A 21,798-nucleotide genomic window follows, 5' to 3' on the forward strand; every position below is an offset into this window, starting at 1 on the left:
ATTAAAAAATTATATCAGATTGCGTGTGTGTTAAGTTCTTTTCAATTAACAACAACTGGCCTCGGCAATAGGGGTACTACTATTTAGGACACACTACAACGGTTGAGCGTATTTTACATGAATGTTATGGCGTGATTGTGTTGCTGTTCTCGTTTATGATCGGATTATAGATTTCAATTAAAAATAAATAAAATTTAACGACCCATAATAATTCAAAAGTTATTAGACTTCTGTAATATTTCATTATATATAGGATATTATTGCGTTAAAAATTACATCATAATTTTTTTTATTATTATTATTTCTATCACTTCATCCTGCTTCTTTTTAAAAACCACATCATCTGTGACATATATATATATATATATATATATATATTTGTTTTATTTTATTTATTTTCATATATAATACGATTTTATTCTATACAATATACAATTTAATACTATATTATGTGGCCATTAGGTACTACTTATAATTATTATAACATAGAGTTATACAATTTTAGGGATCTTAGAACATTTGAAAGGTAACCAGTAAAATTGTTTATTAGGTACCAAATGGTCCAAATGTATATAAATTGTAAGAACAAATAAGTGGGTATTTTATATAATTTTTTTTAGATACAATATAAAATTGATTAAGAGTCACCTAAAATAGAACAGAACGTCACAGATTATAATCAAATTTGCACATTTTGGTTGGAAATTAATTATTTTTTATTTAAAAATAAACATTTTGCTTAATGTTTGAATCTGCAAAGAATATTTTATTTACCTATTTGAAAATTTGTTTGTGCAAAATGTTGGTATTTTAGTAGATTGCTGTTAAAATTATATTGATAAGTTTCACTAGATAACACATTTTTCCAATGTTTACAACTTGCAACTTCTGGCAAATGAACAAACTTTTGTTAATTGCGAAATTTTTATTTCCTCATAATTGTCATTAAGACAATAGTATAAATCATAAAACAATACCTACCTATTGAATATTTCTTATATAAAACCATTAAAATATCTGACTCTTTACTTAATTTTATTTATATATACGAGTAGTCACATACCTCAGGTATGTGCAAAATCGTATTAATTTTAATTAAAATAGTTAACAATTATAGCGATAAAATATTAGTGAAGTCGTTAAATCTAATATTTTTATTATTTCAATATAATGAATTTAATGTGTTCTATAATAATATATTTTATAACACTAACATTATGTCCCAGACTGTTAATAAAATAATGAATTATTAGATGAAATATTTTTAAAAAAAAACCAATATATCTGTGTAATCGATTATCATATACTTAAAATAAATCGTAAACATAAGATATAAAATTTTAAATTGTACGTATTATTTTAGTCATGAACTACAAACATGCGATTGGCCTCGTAATGTGGGATGTGGAGCTGAGACTTCAGCTACCCAACCTGATAACCAAGAAAACGCACTGGCTTTGGCTCGGTCGTCTGATCGTCAAAGACATCCATCAGCACAGCCTCAAAGAGCTACTCCGTCTATATTTAATCAACATCATCAAGTTCAAGATCAACAAGTCAATGAACAACTTGTAAAACAACAACAATTGTATGAAGAAGAAGACTTCAGAGCAATTGAAGATGACAGTGATAGACAACAAAGAGTATATAGAGGTCAACCTTCAACATTGGGTCAAGTAGCTAGAGACAGAGATGGCATTTCTAAACATAGAAATATTATACCGGTAACAAATTAAAATAAATCACCGCTTATTAAACTTTTAATCACTTTTTACAGATCAAAAAATATGAGTTAATGACTATACTATATTATGTTTTTTTTTATATTCTAGCAATTTGCAGGTGTAGAAAAAAACAAACAATTTCAAATCCCAAATCAAAATTACAGGTTAGTGTTTTTTAAATATATATATACTTACAGCTAATGAACACCTACAGAACTTATAATACTTAACATTTTTTTTGTACATACTATACACGCATGTTGCAACAGAAACGATACGAGCAAAAACAATGGTAAACAACGTCTTAAACGACAGACTCGACAGAGGTAACGACTATCACACTTTGTAGAACCAACTTAAGTACTGTTTATACCAATTACCATCAATATATAATATACATTATACAATATTGAATATTGGTAGTAATGGTGAAGGGAACAACTTGATACTGTGTAATTTGTATGATGACACCGTTGTTTTTATTAAACATTAGCTACAGCGGAATGACAAGACCAAGACCAACTGAGATGACGATGTCAACAACAAATTATGCTTTGCGCAAATTACCAAAAGACTATCGGATCGCCTCCAGACCTTCATCATATGTACCTATAACAAACACAGACAACTCGAGACAACACAAACGATGCTTGTATGAATCAAAAATATACCCGGGACTTATGATCCCATGTCCTACTTCACGATATAGAATGCCTCCTTATCGTCAAGATTATGAAGAAAATGATGATGTTTATGATCAAGTAGACGATGAAAACCCCGGAAAAAATGAAGAAATTGAAGATAAAGGAGATTATCCAGAAAATCCTGATAACCAAGAGAATCTGCAGAACCAAGAAGAACACGAAGAAGAAAACTCACAACCACTTAATGCTGATGAACAATTTGAACAATTAGTAACTAGAGTGAGATGTAAGGGTAAAAACTGTATTCAAAACAATAATGATAAATATAAAAATGAAGAAAATGAAAGTCAGGAAAATGAATATGAAAATGAAAATGAAAATGAAAATTTAAGTGTAAACGAAGAAGAAGAAAGTCAAGAAGAATCTCCTGAATCTAATGAAGAAGAGCAAAAGCCTTTACATAAACCAAAACCTAAACCAAAACCAATTCCCAAACCCAAAGTAATTAATCCTAACCTTCATAAACCTTTAGCAGTAGTTCATAATTACCAGCCTGCAAATTTCACAAAGATTATTAGTAGAGATAGTGATGGGGTACCTGACAAAAATCAAAATAAAGGATTTGCCGAAGATCAAGAAGAAGAAGAAGAAGAAGAAGAAGAAAATAGTCAAGAAAGTAGACTAGAAAATATAGAAGAATATAATGAAGGAGATGACTTACAAGATGATGAATACTACTATGACGACGAAGAAGAATATGATCAAACGCCAAAGAAACCTAAAATACCTCAAAAATTAACTAATATAGATGATATGAAATTCAAAGGGGAAGGAGATGAACCTTCAGAAAGTATATCTAAAAATACTGTGCTAAAAAATGTTTCAAAAACTAATGATTTACATAAGACACCTAATTTCGAATTGACTCAAATACCACAAAGACCAAAGCCTTATGATTCAGCCGCAGAGGCTTACACTCGAATAAAGGACAAAAATAAACCCCAAGACCAACAAGTTATGCAAATGGCTATTCACGAAACTACAGTTGCTTTAAATTTAGTCGATGAACAAAAAAATAAATACAAATTGCCAACTAAGACTGACACAACAACAGTATCGACTAAATATAAGCCGAGACCAACTATCCGACCAAACATTTTAAAAAGGTGAGACATTTACTATGACTTAACATGAACACATTTTAGGCGTTCTTTAATAAAATATATCACGTAAGTAGGCCAATTTAAAGGTAAAATATTTTTAAACGAGTTTTACTTATAAAGGACGCCTAATTCAACTTATAACTGAACTAAAACCTTCTATTTTTTACAACGTATTGTAGTGTATACTTAAAAGATTGTAAACCTGTGACACTTATAATAATTATGCCATATAAACTAATTTGAATACAAATTGTAGACCCCAACAGATTTCTGTTCCATCCTATGCTGTTGAACAGACTGTACAACCTATAACCACTGCTAAAACCACTACTTCCACTAGTAACCGTAATGGAACACAATATGATCCGGCTTTTTATAGTATTTATGATGACGATTCTGAAATCTACAAAGATGTTGGTGAGTTATTTAATGTTTTTTATAAATTATATATTTTTTACATTTTTAAGGTTTAATTATCATCACCACTATTTAAATAAAAATTATTTATAGATTATGGTCAATTTACCTTATCATCAGTAAACAATAATAATAATCGATTAAAACCTCAGCATCAACCGCAAGCTTCAGCCTCAGCCACAACTTCAGCTTCAGTCTCAACCTCAACAAGATACTTTTAGAGTCCCTGCACCTTTGCAACAACCCACGCCAAGATACCAAGCTAATACATATGTACCAGAGTATAACCTTAAGGCAAGTATTAAATTATATTGAACTATATTCTTAGTTCAATATTTAATATTACATAAATAAAATAAATAGCTATTTAAAAACTATTGTATAATATGTTACGGTATGTTATTAAGAAATTAATAACCACAAGTAAATATATAATAAACTTACTAAATTTAATTTAATCTCATTTCTTCAATATTTCAAAATAATTATTCTTAATGTTAATGTTACGACCGATTGAATCGTTTACAGATCACTGAAGAAGAAGCTCAACGAGAGCAACAGACCAAAGCAACCTACAGGTGAGAAACTATTTTTTTTAAATTTTAATTTCGCTTATGGTTAGGTAATTATATTTTTGGTTAGATAAGTGGCTAAACGAATTACTATTATTTTTTGATATATATAACCACAGAACTGCTACGACATGTAAATAAGGCCGTGTGAATTTATTATTACTAAAATAATATATACGATGTAATATATAGTGGGCGTATGATGCGTTTGTATTATATAGTGTTTATGCAAATTAAATGTAAAAATAATTTAAATGTAAAAACTAAAAATGTGTACATATGATAATATGGTTTTAAATTGGAATGGATTTTATATTTTTAAAACAAGTCTAAACTCCAATGATATTGACCTAATGATCTTTGAATGTAAATTCAACATAACTATCTTATAACAAAATTATTTATTGAAATTATATACTCTTTCACTGCCTTATTTACATAACATACAATTACTAAACATACAAACTTTACTTCTAATTTTATTTGTACATACTTACTCTTAATATTGTACATATAATTTTAATCAGGTCAACAGTCGTCGGTGTAAGTCCCTTCGTACCGGACCGCTCAAAGTTTAAGTTCCCCGAACAGACTTCATCCCCCTCAAGGTTTACATTTCCTACATCAACACCCACAACCTCCACGTTACCTTCTACTACTCTTTCAACAATTCTCTCATACCCATCAACCCCTTCATTGTTTTTACGACCACCATCGCCTCAAGGAAGCTATTTCTGGACAACCACGTCCACTACCCAAAAATCAAAACCTACGCCTCCAGACTTTAGAATAATCGTAGATCCTTACAATACTACGCAATATGATGTTACCACACATCGTGGTACTGTCAAAACTACACCATTCAAAGTCAGAACCACCCAAGCTCCAACTACTACTTCCACTACACCAAGTACAACTACAACAACGTCGACAACTACAATTCGTTCGGTGGATTTCGATCAAGAGTACGATGTTGTAGTTGAAGATGAGGGAACAGGCTATATTGATGATAATTCAGTAGAAAAAACTAGTACAACGTCCTCAACTACTAAAGCCCCACTAAAGTCGTCAGAATTTAAAAATACTAATGATTATTCAAGAGTCAAGAGCGGTCCGAGTATTCAGCCAGTCACGGTGCCAGCACCCACAAGCAAAACAGTAACAGAATGCCGAGAGTGCAACGAAAAACCATCAAGGTATGGAGGATGTTATTGAGGGTCAATACATATCAGATTTTATCAGAAATAACGCATAAATTCAAATATTTTATCTTTGCTAGACGCTAGCCACTATCAAAATGCCATATATATATATAGCTTCAAACAAAACATCAATGCATAATAATATGTATAAATTTTAAAATATATAACATTGTTAGGTACAATTAAAAAATATAATTGGAAAAACGTAATTTTGAGTATAAGCAATGATTTATGAATTTATTACCAATAAACTAGCGAATCTTAAAATTTGACATACATTCTAGTAATTTAAATAAATGATATACATCAATGGTTTTTATATAACATGCTAATTAATTGTTCAATATGAAATATAAATTTAAAGAAAATATCGAAAATTATTTATTTTGTAATTACACGTATAATTATATAAGTAAAATATATTTTAATACTTAAATTTAATTTAAATTAAAATATTTTCAATAATAAAATAACCAAATAGGTACTTCATTACAAAATACCTACATTTTAATATCAAATATTATCGAAATGAGAAAATGGAAAAAAATTAAACAGGTTTTAACAGCAATAATTATTTTTTATATAACTGTAATATAGTACACAAAAAAAACTTACGTAAATTATTGTAATAACATGGTTTTAACTTTTAAAAAAAGTTTCTTATGGAAATACTATACTATATCGTACTTGTTAAACCCACTATCGGATAGTTATAGTTAAATATACAATAACTATTAGCTATATTTTTAATGGTACCAACTTTAAAATGCTCATCAAATTATTATTATAATAATGTGAATAACTATATTTGACATCAATTTGCTAAATTTACTGATATGCAGTGACTCGATTGACTTTAAATAATAAATGTATAAAGTGACAAAACTTGCATGCTGCAATAGCAAGTTTTGAACGGTGGAGGGAATTATAAGCTTTTCGCTTAGTTCTGAATTTCCTATTTATCATGGTTTTTTGTTGCACTCTATGTTTTTGTAATAATCAAATAACTCTTCACTCATTAAATGCTTTTTGATAAAAAAAATTTAAAAAAAATGTTTGCATTCATGAGCTTTGACGCATTAAACTGTAAAAACAGTCACAACCAAAATTACGACCATAACACCGCATTTATGGCCACTAATTATAATTTAATTTAAGGGCCTTTGAAAATTTTAAATAAATGTATCTGTATTCAATAGAGGCAGAGTGCGAGGAGGTGCAACATATACGACAGCAAGCAGTAATGATATCGACAGAGGAACTCCTGCAGTTGGGTATGTTAAACTATAGGCTGTCATTTATCTATACAATTAACGCGTTATTTAATGAATATGATCTTAATAGGAGAACAAGACCAACATTAAAGCCATCCACGTCCATAGTCAGTAAGGCTTCAGAATTTGTAGATGTATACAAATATGCACCAGCACGGTAATATATTTTATTCAAATTTGAAATTATTGATCAAAATTTAATATTATCATTTTGACTTTTATTTATAGGCCTGATCCAATTTATCCGACACCACAACCCGATAAGACTGCTGCGAAATGTCGCAAAGATGTTTGTCAATTACCAGACTGTAGTTGTGGAGGCAAAGAAATACCTGGTAAAATTTCACTCTTGAAAATAATTTCCTTTGTAAAAATTATACTATTCACGATATTAAATATTTGTTAGGCGATTTGGCACCAGAAGAAACACCGCAAATTGTCTTGTTGACTTTTGATGATTCGGTAAACGACCTAAACAAAGGACTTTACACCGATTTATTTGAAAAGGGCAGAGTCAACCCAAATGGCTGCCCAATAAGTGCTACTTTTTACGTATCGCATGAGTGGACAGATTACAGCCAAGTACAAAATTTATATTCCGCCGGTCATGAGATTGCTTCGCATTCAGTTTCGCATAGTTTTGGTGAACAATTCTCACAAAAGAAATGGACAAAAGAAATCGTTGGTCAAAGAGAAATACTATCTGCTTACGGTGGAGTCAGACAAGAAGATATACGAGGAATGAGAGCCCCATTTTTAGCTGTATGTCGAAACAAAATTACTATTATACGTTTAAATTATATAAATAATGGTCGTTATTCGTGTTAAAATTGAATTATAGGTAGGAGGCAATAAAATGTTCAAAATGTTGTATGACAGCAACTTTACTTATGATTCTTCTATGCCAATTTACGAAAACAAACCTCCTAGCTGGCCATATACACTTGATTATAAATTATTCCATGACTGTATGATACCACCATGTCCAACCAGATCGTACCCAGGTAAAATAAAATTATAGAGTAAAAAATAAGAACAAATAACAAACACAATCACATTTTAGGAGTATGGGAAGTCCCTATGGTTATGTGGCAAGACTTGAATGGAGGCAGATGTTCCATGGGAGACGCTTGCAGTAATCCATCAGATGCAGATGGAGTACAAAAAATGTTAATGAAGAACTTTGACAGACATTTCACTAGTAACAGGTAAAGTTAAATAAAAAACGTAGGTTAAATGAATGTTTCACAAACATTTTAAAAAAATGTACCTATACTAAATGAAAAAACAATTATCAACTCTACTTATACATCATTTGTATAATAACTTAAGTCTACAAACGGAAATTTATTATAGTGGAAAATGAAAATATAATTTGTGTATTATATTTTTACCTGTCATACGTATTATAGTTCTTTTTTAATATGAATAGCTTTTTTACCGCATGTGTCGTCGAATTTTTGTGTGGTTGACTGTAGGTTTCAGTCATATCCAGTTTAAGGGAGAAGAGAAAAATCTCTTTTTCTAAACTGTTATCTATCCCATGATATAATTATACGCATGATGATCTACCATATGTAGCCGGGTTCGAACCGATGACAGTGATGGTGCATGATGCGCATGAAACCATAGATGAGTACTATACTCATTGAGTATAGTCAGTATAGATACTCTATGCACGGAACTATGAACTATGAGGCCCGCTCGACGCCTTCGTAGCCTACTCGACTACCCTCCCCCCCCCCCATCAAAATCCACCATTTTAATTTTAGTTGTAGGTAATAAAGATAAATTAGGCAAAATAAATTATTCCATATATTTATATTATTTGTATTCAATTTAACTGTATTTAAGTTTCTATGATTATTTTTTTTATCAGATAATATATCATTTAAAATGAGAAACATGGAGACATAAACTCAAATATTTTATCACGAACCAGATTATAAAATACTTCAATTTATTGTTTTACTAAAGTTAAATCAAAACTCGTTCGACGGGTATATTAAATGTATAGTTTATAAATTGCGTAAAATAAATCATAATATATATTTTATTTTTAGCTGATTTGTCACATTATAATATGCCACATTTAAATTAAATAAATATTTTATACATCATAAATACACCATGCTTTATTATTAATTAAATTAAACCATAGTGTTAGTCCACCAAAATATTATTAAAAATTAAATACATAATATTATTTTCGTGTTATAGAGCTCCATTTGGATTGTTCTACCACGCGGCTTGGTTTACACAACCTCACCATAAAGAGGGCTTCATCAAATTCTTAGACAATATCGTGAGCATGCCAGAAGTTTGGATCGTCACCAATTGGCAAGCCATTCAATGGGTGAGAGATCCCACATCAATCTCAAGATTACAGTCGTTCACACCATTCCACTGTGACTTATCGGTAAGCATGAAACACTTTATTATTTAATATTTATTTAATAAACCATTAACTAAATGTTAAGGTACAGTGGCGCAGAAACTATTTTTCATGAGGGAGGGGCATTATTGATAATTATCAAAAACATAAAAACCTAATAACAGTTATAATACATATATATATATATATTTGTGATTAATAACAGAAATCCTTTCTCGATATTTTATTCTTTTAATGTTGATATAAGTAGTATATAATAATATAAAAATTATTCAATTATATGAATGTATTGAAATAATTATAGTATAATATAAATATAATAAATTAAATATAAAAGAAATAATAATATTATTGCGCACATTCAGGAAAATGAGACCAATTTTGAATAAGTAAACGTATAAATTAAACGTATTACGTAATTTACGATTGTATACCCTTTAATTTTAATGTAGGATAGAGGAACAATAGTATACTTTTGCTCCTTTGGATTATATCTAAGGGGTCAATTGCGCCCTCTGCCCCCCTTCACCGACGCCGCTGTTAAGATATATTTAGTCTTAGGTGATTTTATTAAATTCTATATTCAACGTGTATTTTAATTTCTATGCATAGTAAAAAAACGATCAATAATCTATTCGATGTATCTATAAACTATAAATTATAACATGCAAGTTTGCGTTCTAGCTACTACTTGACTTTGTGACTTCTAATACATGACTTCGATATTTACTTATGTATACCATCATCTATCATCTTTTGACGCATAATACGAAATATAAATTATAATATTAGATTGTATTATTAAAACTTTTTATTATTATTTTTTCAAAGGAGAGGCCGAAGAAGTGCAACAATCCAAAAGTGTGCAACCTGTGGCACAAGTCAGGTGTAAGGTATATGCGCACATGTCAGCCATGTCCAGACATATACCCATGGACGGGAAAGACTGGAATCAGGAGCAGTCGGATTGACGACGGTAGCGAATAAACCAATTATCATCGATAGGCCAAAACGATCTAGAATTATTATCATTATTATAATTATTAATATTATTATTATTATTATTATTTTTTTTTTTTATTACTATTGTCAATATACATTATAAAAAATTATAAACATGTGACCACTTTTTCACATCGCATTTTGGCACGACGTTGAAAAACTGATTACATGTACAACATGCAACATACGCTCAATACAATAGTATTTCAACCACTTTTCGATAAATTTTTTTTTTACAAATTTTGTTTAAAGAATTCAAGTCATTTATAATAATTATAATTCTCAATCCTCAAACAATTGAATAAATAATATTGTATGTGACCTTTTATAGGTATTTGTATTATTGTTTTTACTTTTAACTTATTAATATAAGTTTTATATAATAAGTATACATTTAAATATATAATATATATATTATGTATATGTATATATTAAAATAAAAAAATCATTTTGTATAGTAATATTTTGTAATTGATTGTAAAAACTAAAAATCCTAATGTCGAAAATTACGTCAATAAAAACATCTACTATGTGGGATGTATCATTAATAATAATTAATAATATTATTATTATTAACATATAATTGTATAATATTTTAATGAATTAGGTACGCATTTGGAAATATTACATAATGCAATATTAATTTATAAAAATATATATTTATATATACTTAGAAACTGTCATAACTACCAATTTGAATTGATATATTTAATCTAAAAGAAATTGTACATAAATTTATTATAATAAAATATCAATTTTATTATTTACAGTTTACACACAATGCATCCAAAGCTTTTTGAAAATCTCCATTCTATATATGAGTAGTTATATGTGAATTGAAAAATTGAACTTAATATTAAAATATTATATAACTATAAAAGCTTAAGTCAGGTAACTGTTAAGATATGTCATCATATACTCATACCTATAGTTAATAAATAAAAACTTATACTTATACTTATTAGTTGTTATGTTCGTACATTGTATGTTATACTTACACGAATTATACAGCTGAACTCTACATGCAGTGGGAAAAATATTTAAGAAGTTTTTATAGCTCCTTTATGTATACCTAAACAATGGATCATCTGAAAAATTCTTATTAATTAGGTTATTATTGGGCATAGACCAATTGCGCTTAACACAACATTTTCGTTTAGGCCCGTTTAGGGTCAGTATACCAATTACTCTTGCACAATACATAGATACATACTTGAAAATTAAAATTTATTTATTGATCAATTGATTACTGATTAAAATAATTGGGTATAATACATTGTATAACAGTATCGAGAATTTTATGAAACGAATTGTAATGTAATGTAACTGGTATTTAATTTTGAATAATTGACGATCAAAAGATAACTTGTAAAATGTGAAAAAAAAATTTATTTATTTCTATTATATTATGTATATTAATATTTAATACTCACAAAAAAATTGCGGGCTAGTATTTTCATTTATTATATAATAATTATTATAAATAACTAATACATTATCCTTATAAAGATATACTTATAGGTATTGTAAAATGTATAGAGCGCAATTGGTATATAAAAAGTAATTTTAGGAACAATTAGTAAACTGCTTTATCATTAATTGTAATAAATCGTATATTAAAAAATCTAAATTCTTAAAAATAAATTAGTTAATTAGTTAAAATAATAAGCAATTTTATAAGAGACATAATTGTTTTTAATTAAAAATCTGTGAAAAAAATTAGGTAATAAGGTAAAAGTATTGTAATGTTTGATATAGGTACTTATAATAATAAGTCTGTTCATATCAGAAATGTAGTTAGACTTTTATCTATTAGGTTATTATATAGAAGATATAAAATAAAATAAAAAATTACTCAATTGATTAAATTAAAGAGCCTAGAAAACCTACATAGTTGCACAACAATACCTAACTAATAAGATACAGAATTACTAATTAATTAATAATTATGGTATATCGATTTATCAATATAAGTTGATGCCTGATATATTATAAGGACTATAATAGACATTATATTGTAAGAAGTGACAAACAGAAAAGGTAAAATTAATTTATAAGATTCTTCATCACTGTTCATAATATTCAAGTAAACAGTTGCCTAAGTAAAAATTGTCAAGAATATCTCATAAGCAATGAATAGAAACTAGTATAACATAATATTATATTTATTATAATTTATATTATGTCCACATGATAATTTGTAAATATCTTTTTATACATAACTGTTTATTGTTTCGTAGTAATCACTTTCAATGGATAAGATTTAATTATACATATAACTTAATTAACATACCAATTAAAAATGACCTCCCTCGGAAAATTGCTGTTTCCGGCATGTTGTAACCCACGTTGTTAGGTACCATACCGTCCCTCTATTGGCTATTGCTATTTATTTCCCAAGTTTATCATAAAAATATATTAAATCAAATAAAGCTCATTTTATCAACAAACCTTGTGAAACTAAATCAAATTAATCATTTGTCGAAATCAATTTATCATGTCACATTGTCACAGTGAAAATATGTATTTACAATATTTACATAAAAATCCAAGCCCTATAGTTATAATTTAAAAACCCATAAAAATAATATTGTATCATACGAAAGATACCTACCTATATAAACTACTTATTGTAATATAAATAAATTACAGTATATAATATTACTTAGAAAATTAAGTTATACTGTTTCTGCAGTGTTAATTGCAATTAATTATTATTCTATGCTCAAAATGTATAAAATATTCCAAAATACTATGCTAAGAAAACATAGTATTCCGATTCCCTAACCCCTGAAATATTCTAAGCTATGCAAATACCGCTTTTTTAACTTGATTAAATGCTGCTTAATTTTTAACGAGTTATCTTATTTTTTCACTATCACCAAACTACATACTCCAGTTATAACTAACTTATGTATATTAAATTATTTAATTTTATTTCTTTTTTATTTAATTAATTAACTTTTTGGGGATATCATAATATGTTTTCTACAATGTGACATTTTTTTACACTTTTGCACTTGTATTTTTTTAATTTTTTTCCAATTCAAATTTCGAGCACTGCAGCTTAGTAATAACGTATTATTCGTACAATCGTACAGGACTACCTATTCTCATTTAATTAGTGTGTATACGTAAACCGTTAACCATCTGTGGTCAGTGTACAAAAAAATCCATATTATACTGTTATGTTCTTTTTATTGATAATAATGAATTGTATCCAAATAAAATTATTGTACGAGCTTAAAAAGTTCTTCTCGTTTCAATTTACCAGCCGGAGATCTAGGCACATCGTCTACGAATATAATACCACCACGTAGTCTCTTGTGATCTTTCACTCTATCTGAAAAATATTTTACCAAAATCTTGACAACAAGAAACTAAACACATTTCGGCGGTATATATTATTATCCATGACTGTAGAATCTTACCATTGACATACGATACGAGTATACGTCGGGTTTGACATTTTGACTAGAATTGACTTTGACAACTTCTATCAACAAATCTCCGTGAACACTGCATTTGCGCGTCACTCCGACATCGAGTACGGCAGGATGACTTAATAAAACCGTTTCTATGTCGATCGAAACGATCTATGAACGTTTATATAATATATATTATTATATAAGTATACTATATAATAGCGTGGTGTTAATAATATCACACGGGTTTTGAACGAAATTCAAAATCAAACATCTCATCATACCCTCAGGCCTTTGTAAATCATTAACTCTTTAATCCGACCGACAATAAACAAATAGCAATCGTCCGTATATAGTATCCAATATCACCGCTTCTGAACCAACCGTCTTCGTCGTACGAACAAATCGTTTTTTTCATATCATTGACATATCCCATCATGTTGGACACCGATTTCACATGAATTTCTACTTACGTATTGGGGCCAACACATTCGCCAGTTTCTAAGCTAAAAATCTAAAAACGAAGTTTAAAATATAATTATTAAATATTAATTTATAACTACGACAAACAATTTTTTTATTCGACTAACTTTGATTTTTATACCAGCTGCTGGTCTTTTGACAGAACCGTCTCTAACGATACTTATACCCGAATCCATCGACCAAATGGTTGTTATACCCTGCTCAGATGTACCGTACAGTTGTTTGATCAGTATCCTTCCCCGCAGTAAATTATTTACCACTGTCTTTTGTAAATCAGCTCGCATTGGTGTCCCACCAACTACGCATATCGTTAAACTCTGGATATTATACTTGTGACCATTTTCCATTTGACAGGACATCATTTCATTGATTGCAACTACACCAGTCAAAAAATATGTTGGCTATATAACATATAAGCATAGCTAAATCTTATCGTATAATAGGTATGATATATTCTATAACGCACTATTATATTATGCGTGTATATATACATATATACAGTGGCGTAAACTGGGTGGGCAAGGTATGTTTTTTCACTACCAAAAAATCATTGAAATATATAATAATTTATAAACAGGTACTAAATTGTAATTTTCGTGCATGTATTAGACAATATGCATTAAATTATTATTCTATCTATATTCTATAATAGTAAAATCAAAAATATGGCAATACTTTAGTACCTGACAAATTATAGAATCAAAAATAGAATACATAAAACAAAATGATATTCAAAAAGGTTTTCCATTAATTACAGAGACATTAAAAATATTCCGAACAATGCCTACTAATACAGCAGGTTGCGAAAGATCTTTCTTGTTTAAAGAGGTTAAAAACTTACCTTAGAACGACTATGGGTCAAGAAAGGCTTAGTGGTTTAGTTACTTTGCAGCTCGGAAAAAAAGAATAATATTAATTTGGACCAAGTAATTGATGAATTCCATTCGGGATCTGTGGAAAGAGGACGTCGTCTCAACTTAAAATAAATAAAAAACATTTTTGACTGTTTTTTTATTAATATTATAATAATAAAGGTTTTACTGTTAAAATAATTCAAAATGTATTTATTATTTAAAGAAATACATCATGGGAAACAATATTATAGTTTATAGGGAAAGATTTTACTTAGGAAGTTGGATTATTGGTGTGTTGGAAATAATTATAAGTTGACAATATACCACTGCACCACCAGAAATTGGACCCAATCTACGCCACTGCATATATATAATAGGTTAGGAGTATAGACATATAGTATGTATTTGATTTAGCGTTATCTATAACCTAATTTTACACATGAAATATATTGTAACTTAAAAAATATAAGCAATCATTTAATATTTATAGTATAGTAAGAAAAAATAATAGTGTTCAATGTTTACTTTAAATTTGTCGAAAAAAATAGTCTTTGTTTGCCAAAATTAATACCGAGCATTATTAACAAAATACCTAACATTTAGTAGGTATTTAATAATATCATAGAAAATTGAAATGAAATTGAATCTTTCGGTTTTATTGTTTAAAATATTTAAAATATTTTAAACGCCCGCTCTTTCTCATTTTTGGTTAGCACTGTACAACGCTGTAGTACGCTATTAGTTCGTTGGTCACACTGCAAGCCAAACATTTTTAACATTCGTGTAAATTTCTCTGATGATTATTTACCATTACAAAATAGCAAATTAAAGTGTGTTAACACGTTAGATTCCTGAATATCGTTGTTTCTGTCTTATTATTTATCATATTTGTCAGTAAAAATTACAATTTCTATCAATTAATTTACAGCACCAATTTAATTCACCTGTTAAGTCTGTATCCCGTACATATCTGTTAAATAATTTGTCCGTTTAAAATACTAATCTAGACCTCTGGTACGGCGTCCCATCAACCATGTCTGCGCACGACCAAATGAGAGCCATGTTGGACCAGCTCATGGGCACTGGCAGGAACGGTAAATTTAAATCATCCCTGAAAAAATAAATTATTTGAATCTTTCTATTACTATATTTTTGATTACAGGGGAAACAAGTAGATACCAAGTGCAGTTCAATGATCCAAAAGTCTGTAAAAGTTTCTTATTGTATTGCTGTCCTCATGACATATTGGCATCTACCGTAAGTATAGAGATATTATTATTCTACCAATTCATATTAAACAATTGATCGTTTTTGTTCTCATAATATTGTACTCCCTATTCAATTAAAATATAAATATTACATATTAGGATGTATGAAATACATTTTGTAACCCTGAGAAAGCGTAACAAAAGTCATTTTGGTCATAAATCAATCATAATATTAATATGATATTAATTAGTATTTTAATATTTTTCTAAAAAGTATAAATTCATAAACATGAACATAGGTACTTAGTTGTTTAAATAATAGACCAAAAACTGATGTTTATATAAATATATTTGTTTTCTCTCAAGTAAAATTTGCTGTTACAAATTCACAATTAATGATAGTTAATCTTTGTAGTACAGCATTTTTTGATACATAAAGGATATATTTTTCTTTTTTGTATAGTGTATACTACATGCAGTAGTATATGGATATGTAGTATAATCATTTTAAAATATAAAATAAATAATTTTTGTTAATGCATATTAATATTTTTTTAAATACATTTATTGTTGTATTGAAATTAAAATGTATTATGTATAATATTATACGTAAAGATAAAAAATTCTAGAATCATTTTATGTACCTGCGGTACTCGAATTAAACCTTAAGTCAAATAATATTACCTATTAAAAACATTTTAAATATATATAAATAAATGAAAACATTTGTAAAATAATAATTAATTGCATGTCTTTCTACTTATTATTTTATTATTATTATTATTATTATTATTACTATTTTTTTTTATGTATTACTGTTAATTTGGAATGGCCAAATATGTTCATATTGACAAAAATATTTCCAATTTCAATATATTTTTATTAAATAAATCATTCTTGATATTAATTTTTACCAGTACTAACTAAATAAAAATAGAAAATAAAACCAAATACTACTTATTTTTTAATTATGTTTATTAAACTAAGCTCTGATAATTTTATTGGAATATACATCATTTTTAAGTATATATAATATATAAGATAATTTACCAATAGCATTGATCAGCATAGATATTTTTGATTAATTTTTTATTTTAATTTCTTTTTAGTAAAATATTTTTATTAAACATTTCATACTAAAAAAAAAATTGTTTGTAGTCATATGCTACTTAATAATATTTTATGTACTATGCTTGTTTTCCTAAAATATTTTGATTCTAGAATAAGACATAATATTTTCTTTTAATTACCTACCACTGTAAATTATCTATATTTATAGTATTCTATACATATATTGCACTGAAATATCTAAGCACAAGTTTGTACTGAGTAAATATTACCATAATCAACCTCTATAATTTTTGCTTACAATAAATGTTACATAATAAAATAAATGTATAGTACCTATAGAATTATTAATTTTGCAATCCAAATTTAAATTAAGTATAATATTATTGATAATACATTGTGTTTTAAATGTTGTAATTTATACTGATCAGGTGTAAATAAAATAAACTTATTAGGTACCTAATAAATAATAATTTTACGAGTAAACTATTAAAATTAAATTATACATAAAACTTAAATAAAATAAATATAATACTTATTTAAAATTGCCTTAGGTTCACTTATAAAATTTTTAATATTTTTCTTGTATTTAAATTAATAGATCATTTTTAATTATTCATTATCTTTGATCAAATTAAAATTTTGGCCACAGCTAATTTATTTAAAACACAAATAATACATAACTAACATGTAGGTATAGTATTATCAAAGTCTGAAAAATCATCTATTATTGTGAGTATTTGTATATATGTTAATTAATTTGTTTTATATTCATTACCTTATTATTAACATAATATGTAGTGTTGGTTTTAAATACAAACTTGATACTACATAATAGTATATATTATATATAAATTATTAAGTTGTCATTATAAATTAACACAAACTTCCAAGAAAAAACGTAAGTAAACAATTTTTGGGTTTTAATTATGTATACTTTTTCTTTATTAGGAGAAAAAATTGTTTGAATATGTTGAAATATTCTTACAATTATATAAGTAATTAATAATATATAGAATATTGCTAATTAAAATTTACCATTTCTAATTCTACTCAATATTATATTAATAGTATGTAAATTTAGAATTTTTAAGTAAATAAATAATTATTGAGTTAATTGAATACTATTAACTTTAAGACATAATTAAGAACGAAAATGTTTCATTTCGTTGTTTGATGGAATTTAAGATTTTGTTAATTTATATTTTCTCATTAATAAACCAATAAATAATTACCTAATAATAATGATAATAATCAAACTTTATAATATGGGCTAAGTATATTATTATTATGTACCAATAATATTAATTTTTAAGATAATATTACAGCTTATATTTTAAATTGTTAAAATTAGACTAACATCCATCATATTTTATTAATATTCTCTATCATAATTTTTAATTGTTAATTTAAAAATAATAAAATGTAATAGCTAGGAAGCAGATAATTATATACCTAATATTTAATATGAAATAATAGAGCTAGGATTTGTATGTAATTACATGTTTATTCTGGTTGATCGTATATTATGTAAAGTATGCATAAAAATTAGCTTAAAGATTGAAAATATGAAGAAGAAAAAATTTTACTTATAAATTATCTTATTATTTTAATTTTGGTATTATATTTTTTTAACTTTAAAATAATTTTATTTAGGTATATAATACTAGTTTTCCCAGATATGCTGAATTTGTTGTCTCTATTATACAATTTTATGACTTAATAAATGTAAGCTCAGAATTTCATGTTTAGCTTTGTTAGTTTTAATATTAAAATAAATTGATCTATTATGAAACTTAATAGTTAATACTTCATGAGAGTTTTTATAATAAATACGGTTTTTAAGCAAGTTATGTGCTTTTTAAACTGCATTTTTATATACCGAAAAGTCTTAAAAGTTGAATAATCTTAAAGCCACATTTAAACACAGACAAATTTCTTACCATTAAGTTTCATAATAGGTTGATCAATTCTAATATAAAAGCTAACAACGCTAAATACATACTGTTGAGCATAGATTTACTATGTTATGCACTATTAAGACTTAAATCAGATATAACATCTTCTTAAGATAAAATAATAAGAAATTACTATTTTTTTTTGTGATTGTTATTTTTTATTTTGTGTATGATTTATGCATTTTCACTGCATATAAATCCTTACCTATAAGTTAGTTGTTGTGGATTTAAAATTAAAGCATACTTTTATAATTGTATACATTCTATAGTTCTACAAATCTGCTTCCTAGTAATAAATAATAAATTAAAATATTAAACTTTTTTTCTTTATAAATATAATATTATATTTACCAGTAAAATATTTAAATTTCAATTAGACATTCTATTATATATAAAACATTTTAACAATAATTCTTCATTTGTTAAAATATAAAAATAAAAACTTATGGAATTCATTCATAGTCCTTATGTAATTTTTTTTTAACTAGTAATAGGGTATATTTTCTTTTATTTCTATATTGTTCACTATTCTTAAAAAGAACTTACCTACAAAGTCTACCATGATATCGACAAATCTTTTGTGAGTAGTTAATAATTATCTCTAAGTTACCAATTGGTATTATCTACCATAATTATTCTGAAAATGTAGCTTCATCGAAGACAGTACGTACATCAACTCAGTTAATTACGTCTATTTGAATGCGAATGTTTTACTCTTAATCCTGATTATTGTCACCCTCTCTAGGAATAGTCAAAAACGAATTGAGTTTTGATTCGTTTCAAGACAATGATACAAAGATGGGGAAGATGCTCGCCATCAATGCTTCAATGTCGGTGAGCAAATTGTAAATGGTCGTCTGTCTGTAAGTCAAACAATTTTGAGACAACGACAGAGCTATCTGTTACAATACATTAATTATATTTTGTTGCTTAATGTTATGTTATATTATTTATATTTATTTAACACAATTCATTCAGGCCATGTATCTTCTTAGAGTGAGCAAGTGTAAGTTTTGAGGTTAAGTACTCGATACGTAAGTCACTATATAATGCTATTTTCCCTATATTGTGTATATTTTCATGTTTCCAGGTCAACCTATTCCATGTAAATCCTTAATTTCCATATTAATTTATTTGACGTGTTGTATTATTGAACTTTTATATTATTTCAGCGCATGGACATTGGTGAGTGTCCAAAAATACATGATAATGCATTAAGAGCGGATTTTGAAAAAGCTCAACAAAAGTTTGATCACTATTATGATGTAGATGTAAGTTGATGGAATTATTTATGACTTAATAAAAAAAATACATATACCAATTAGCAATAACTGACTATCTTTTTTTTCTAGGCTACTGAGCATTTACAAGCATTTATTAGTGATTGTGACAGAAGAACTGAAGCCGCTCGAAAACGACTATTGGAAACTCAGGAAGAGCTTACTGCTGAAGTAGCCGAAAAAGCCAATGCTGTTCATGAGTTAGCTGAGAAAATAGGACAAACATTGGCCAAAGCTGAAGAATTGGGTGCCCAAGGTTTAGTGGATGAAAGTCTCAAGTTGATGGGAGAAGTATGTTAAATATTACATTTTTTTATAATTAATGCATAAGTATATTTATTATTTTTTAATTAAAGATTGAAGATTTACGTAAAAAAAAATCAGAAGCAGAAGATACTTACAGAAATTCAATGCCTGTAAGCAGTTATCAACAGCAAAAATTAAGGGTGTGTGATGTATGTTCAGCTTATTTAGGTATTCATGATAATGATCGAAGATTAGCTGATCATTTTGGAGGAAAATTACATTTAGGATTTATCAAAATAAGAGAAAAACTATCAGAACTTGAAGTAAGACTAATAATTAATAATTAAAAAAACTTTAAAAAAAAATAATATATTCAATTCTTTAAAATAGAAAAATTATGAAGAAAGACATGAAGCTCGGCGTAAATTTGATGAACAAGAACGTTATAAGAGAGATGATAAAAGAAGTCATCGGTCTAGAAGTGGAGATCGAAATGAACGACACCGGCGATCTAGGTAATTTTTTTTTTTTTATTATTATTATTATTATGGCATTATTTTATTATAGTGATTTGTTTATACATTAGCAGGTCCCGTAGTCGTCACAGTAGACATCGTTCACGTAGTCGTAGTCGGAGTCGAACCCACAAACATGATAGAAGAGATCGAGATAGACGTCGTCACTAATAATAAATTATTTCATTTCAATGACACATAAATCTTTTTTATATAACATTAATTTGGACATATTTATAATTTTAATAATAAGATGAATAAAAACCAGTTAAATTTACTAATATTCGTAGTAGAAGAAATTTAAAACAAGATGTCTCTAGAAAGTAGAAATTACATTCTTCCATATAATTTTATCTATTTTCAGAAAC

At 27.1% G+C, this 21,798-nt stretch overlaps 2 protein-coding genes and 1 pseudogene across 6 annotated transcripts in view; 2 read left to right on the plus strand and 1 right to left on the minus strand.

Annotated features, from left to right (window-relative positions):
* The window catches only part of LOC113553400 (putative mediator of RNA polymerase II transcription subunit 26), a 45,686-nt gene extending 35,295 nt beyond the window's left edge, over window positions 1-10,391 (plus strand). The window contains 17 exon segments of the mRNA XM_026956718.1: window positions 1,364-1,724; window positions 1,833-1,888; window positions 1,994-2,050; window positions 2,218-3,534; window positions 3,788-3,948; window positions 4,042-4,112; window positions 4,114-4,242; window positions 4,477-4,526; window positions 5,048-5,716; window positions 6,922-6,996; window positions 7,067-7,153; window positions 7,225-7,331; window positions 7,403-7,758; window positions 7,838-8,000; window positions 8,060-8,204; window positions 9,217-9,415; window positions 10,223-10,391. Coding sequence (XP_026812519.1) covers window positions 1,364-1,724; window positions 1,833-1,888; window positions 1,994-2,050; window positions 2,218-3,534; window positions 3,788-3,948; window positions 4,042-4,112; window positions 4,114-4,242; window positions 4,477-4,526; window positions 5,048-5,716; window positions 6,922-6,996; window positions 7,067-7,153; window positions 7,225-7,331; window positions 7,403-7,758; window positions 7,838-8,000; window positions 8,060-8,204; window positions 9,217-9,415; window positions 10,223-10,378 — 4,159 coding nt within the window. The 3' untranslated portion in view covers window positions 10,379-10,391.
* Window positions 10,392-13,623: 3,232 nt separating this feature from the next.
* On the minus strand, window positions 13,624-15,754 carry LOC113548614 (annotated as a pseudogene).
* A 210-nt stretch (window positions 15,755-15,964) lies between these two features.
* On the plus strand, window positions 15,965-21,713 carry LOC113560526 (putative RNA-binding protein Luc7-like 1). Of its 5 annotated transcripts, none has more exons than XM_026966455.1 (8): window positions 16,206-16,249; window positions 16,318-16,412; window positions 20,135-20,252; window positions 20,562-20,660; window positions 20,742-20,960; window positions 21,026-21,238; window positions 21,306-21,430; window positions 21,502-21,713. In XM_026966455.1, exons 4-8 carry the CDS (start codon window positions 20,565-20,567, stop codon window positions 21,599-21,601), a joined length of 753 nt encoding a protein of 250 aa, XP_026822256.1. In that variant the 5' UTR covers window positions 16,206-16,249; window positions 16,318-16,412; window positions 20,135-20,252; window positions 20,562-20,564; the 3' UTR covers window positions 21,602-21,713. The 5 variants fall into 5 exon arrangements, with proteins under 5 accessions (XP_026822252.1, XP_026822253.1, XP_026822255.1 ...); XM_026966453.1 differs by having other exon boundaries at window positions 20,135-20,223; XM_026966451.1 differs by lacking the exon at window positions 20,135-20,252 and having other exon boundaries at window positions 15,965-16,249.
* The last annotated feature ends 85 nt before the right edge of the window (window positions 21,714-21,798 follow it).

The sequence above is a fragment of the Rhopalosiphum maidis genome, chromosome 4, assembly GCF_003676215.2.
Source record: "Rhopalosiphum maidis isolate BTI-1 chromosome 4, ASM367621v3, whole genome shotgun sequence".
Lineage (NCBI taxonomy): Eukaryota > Metazoa > Arthropoda > Insecta > Hemiptera > Aphididae > Rhopalosiphum > Rhopalosiphum maidis.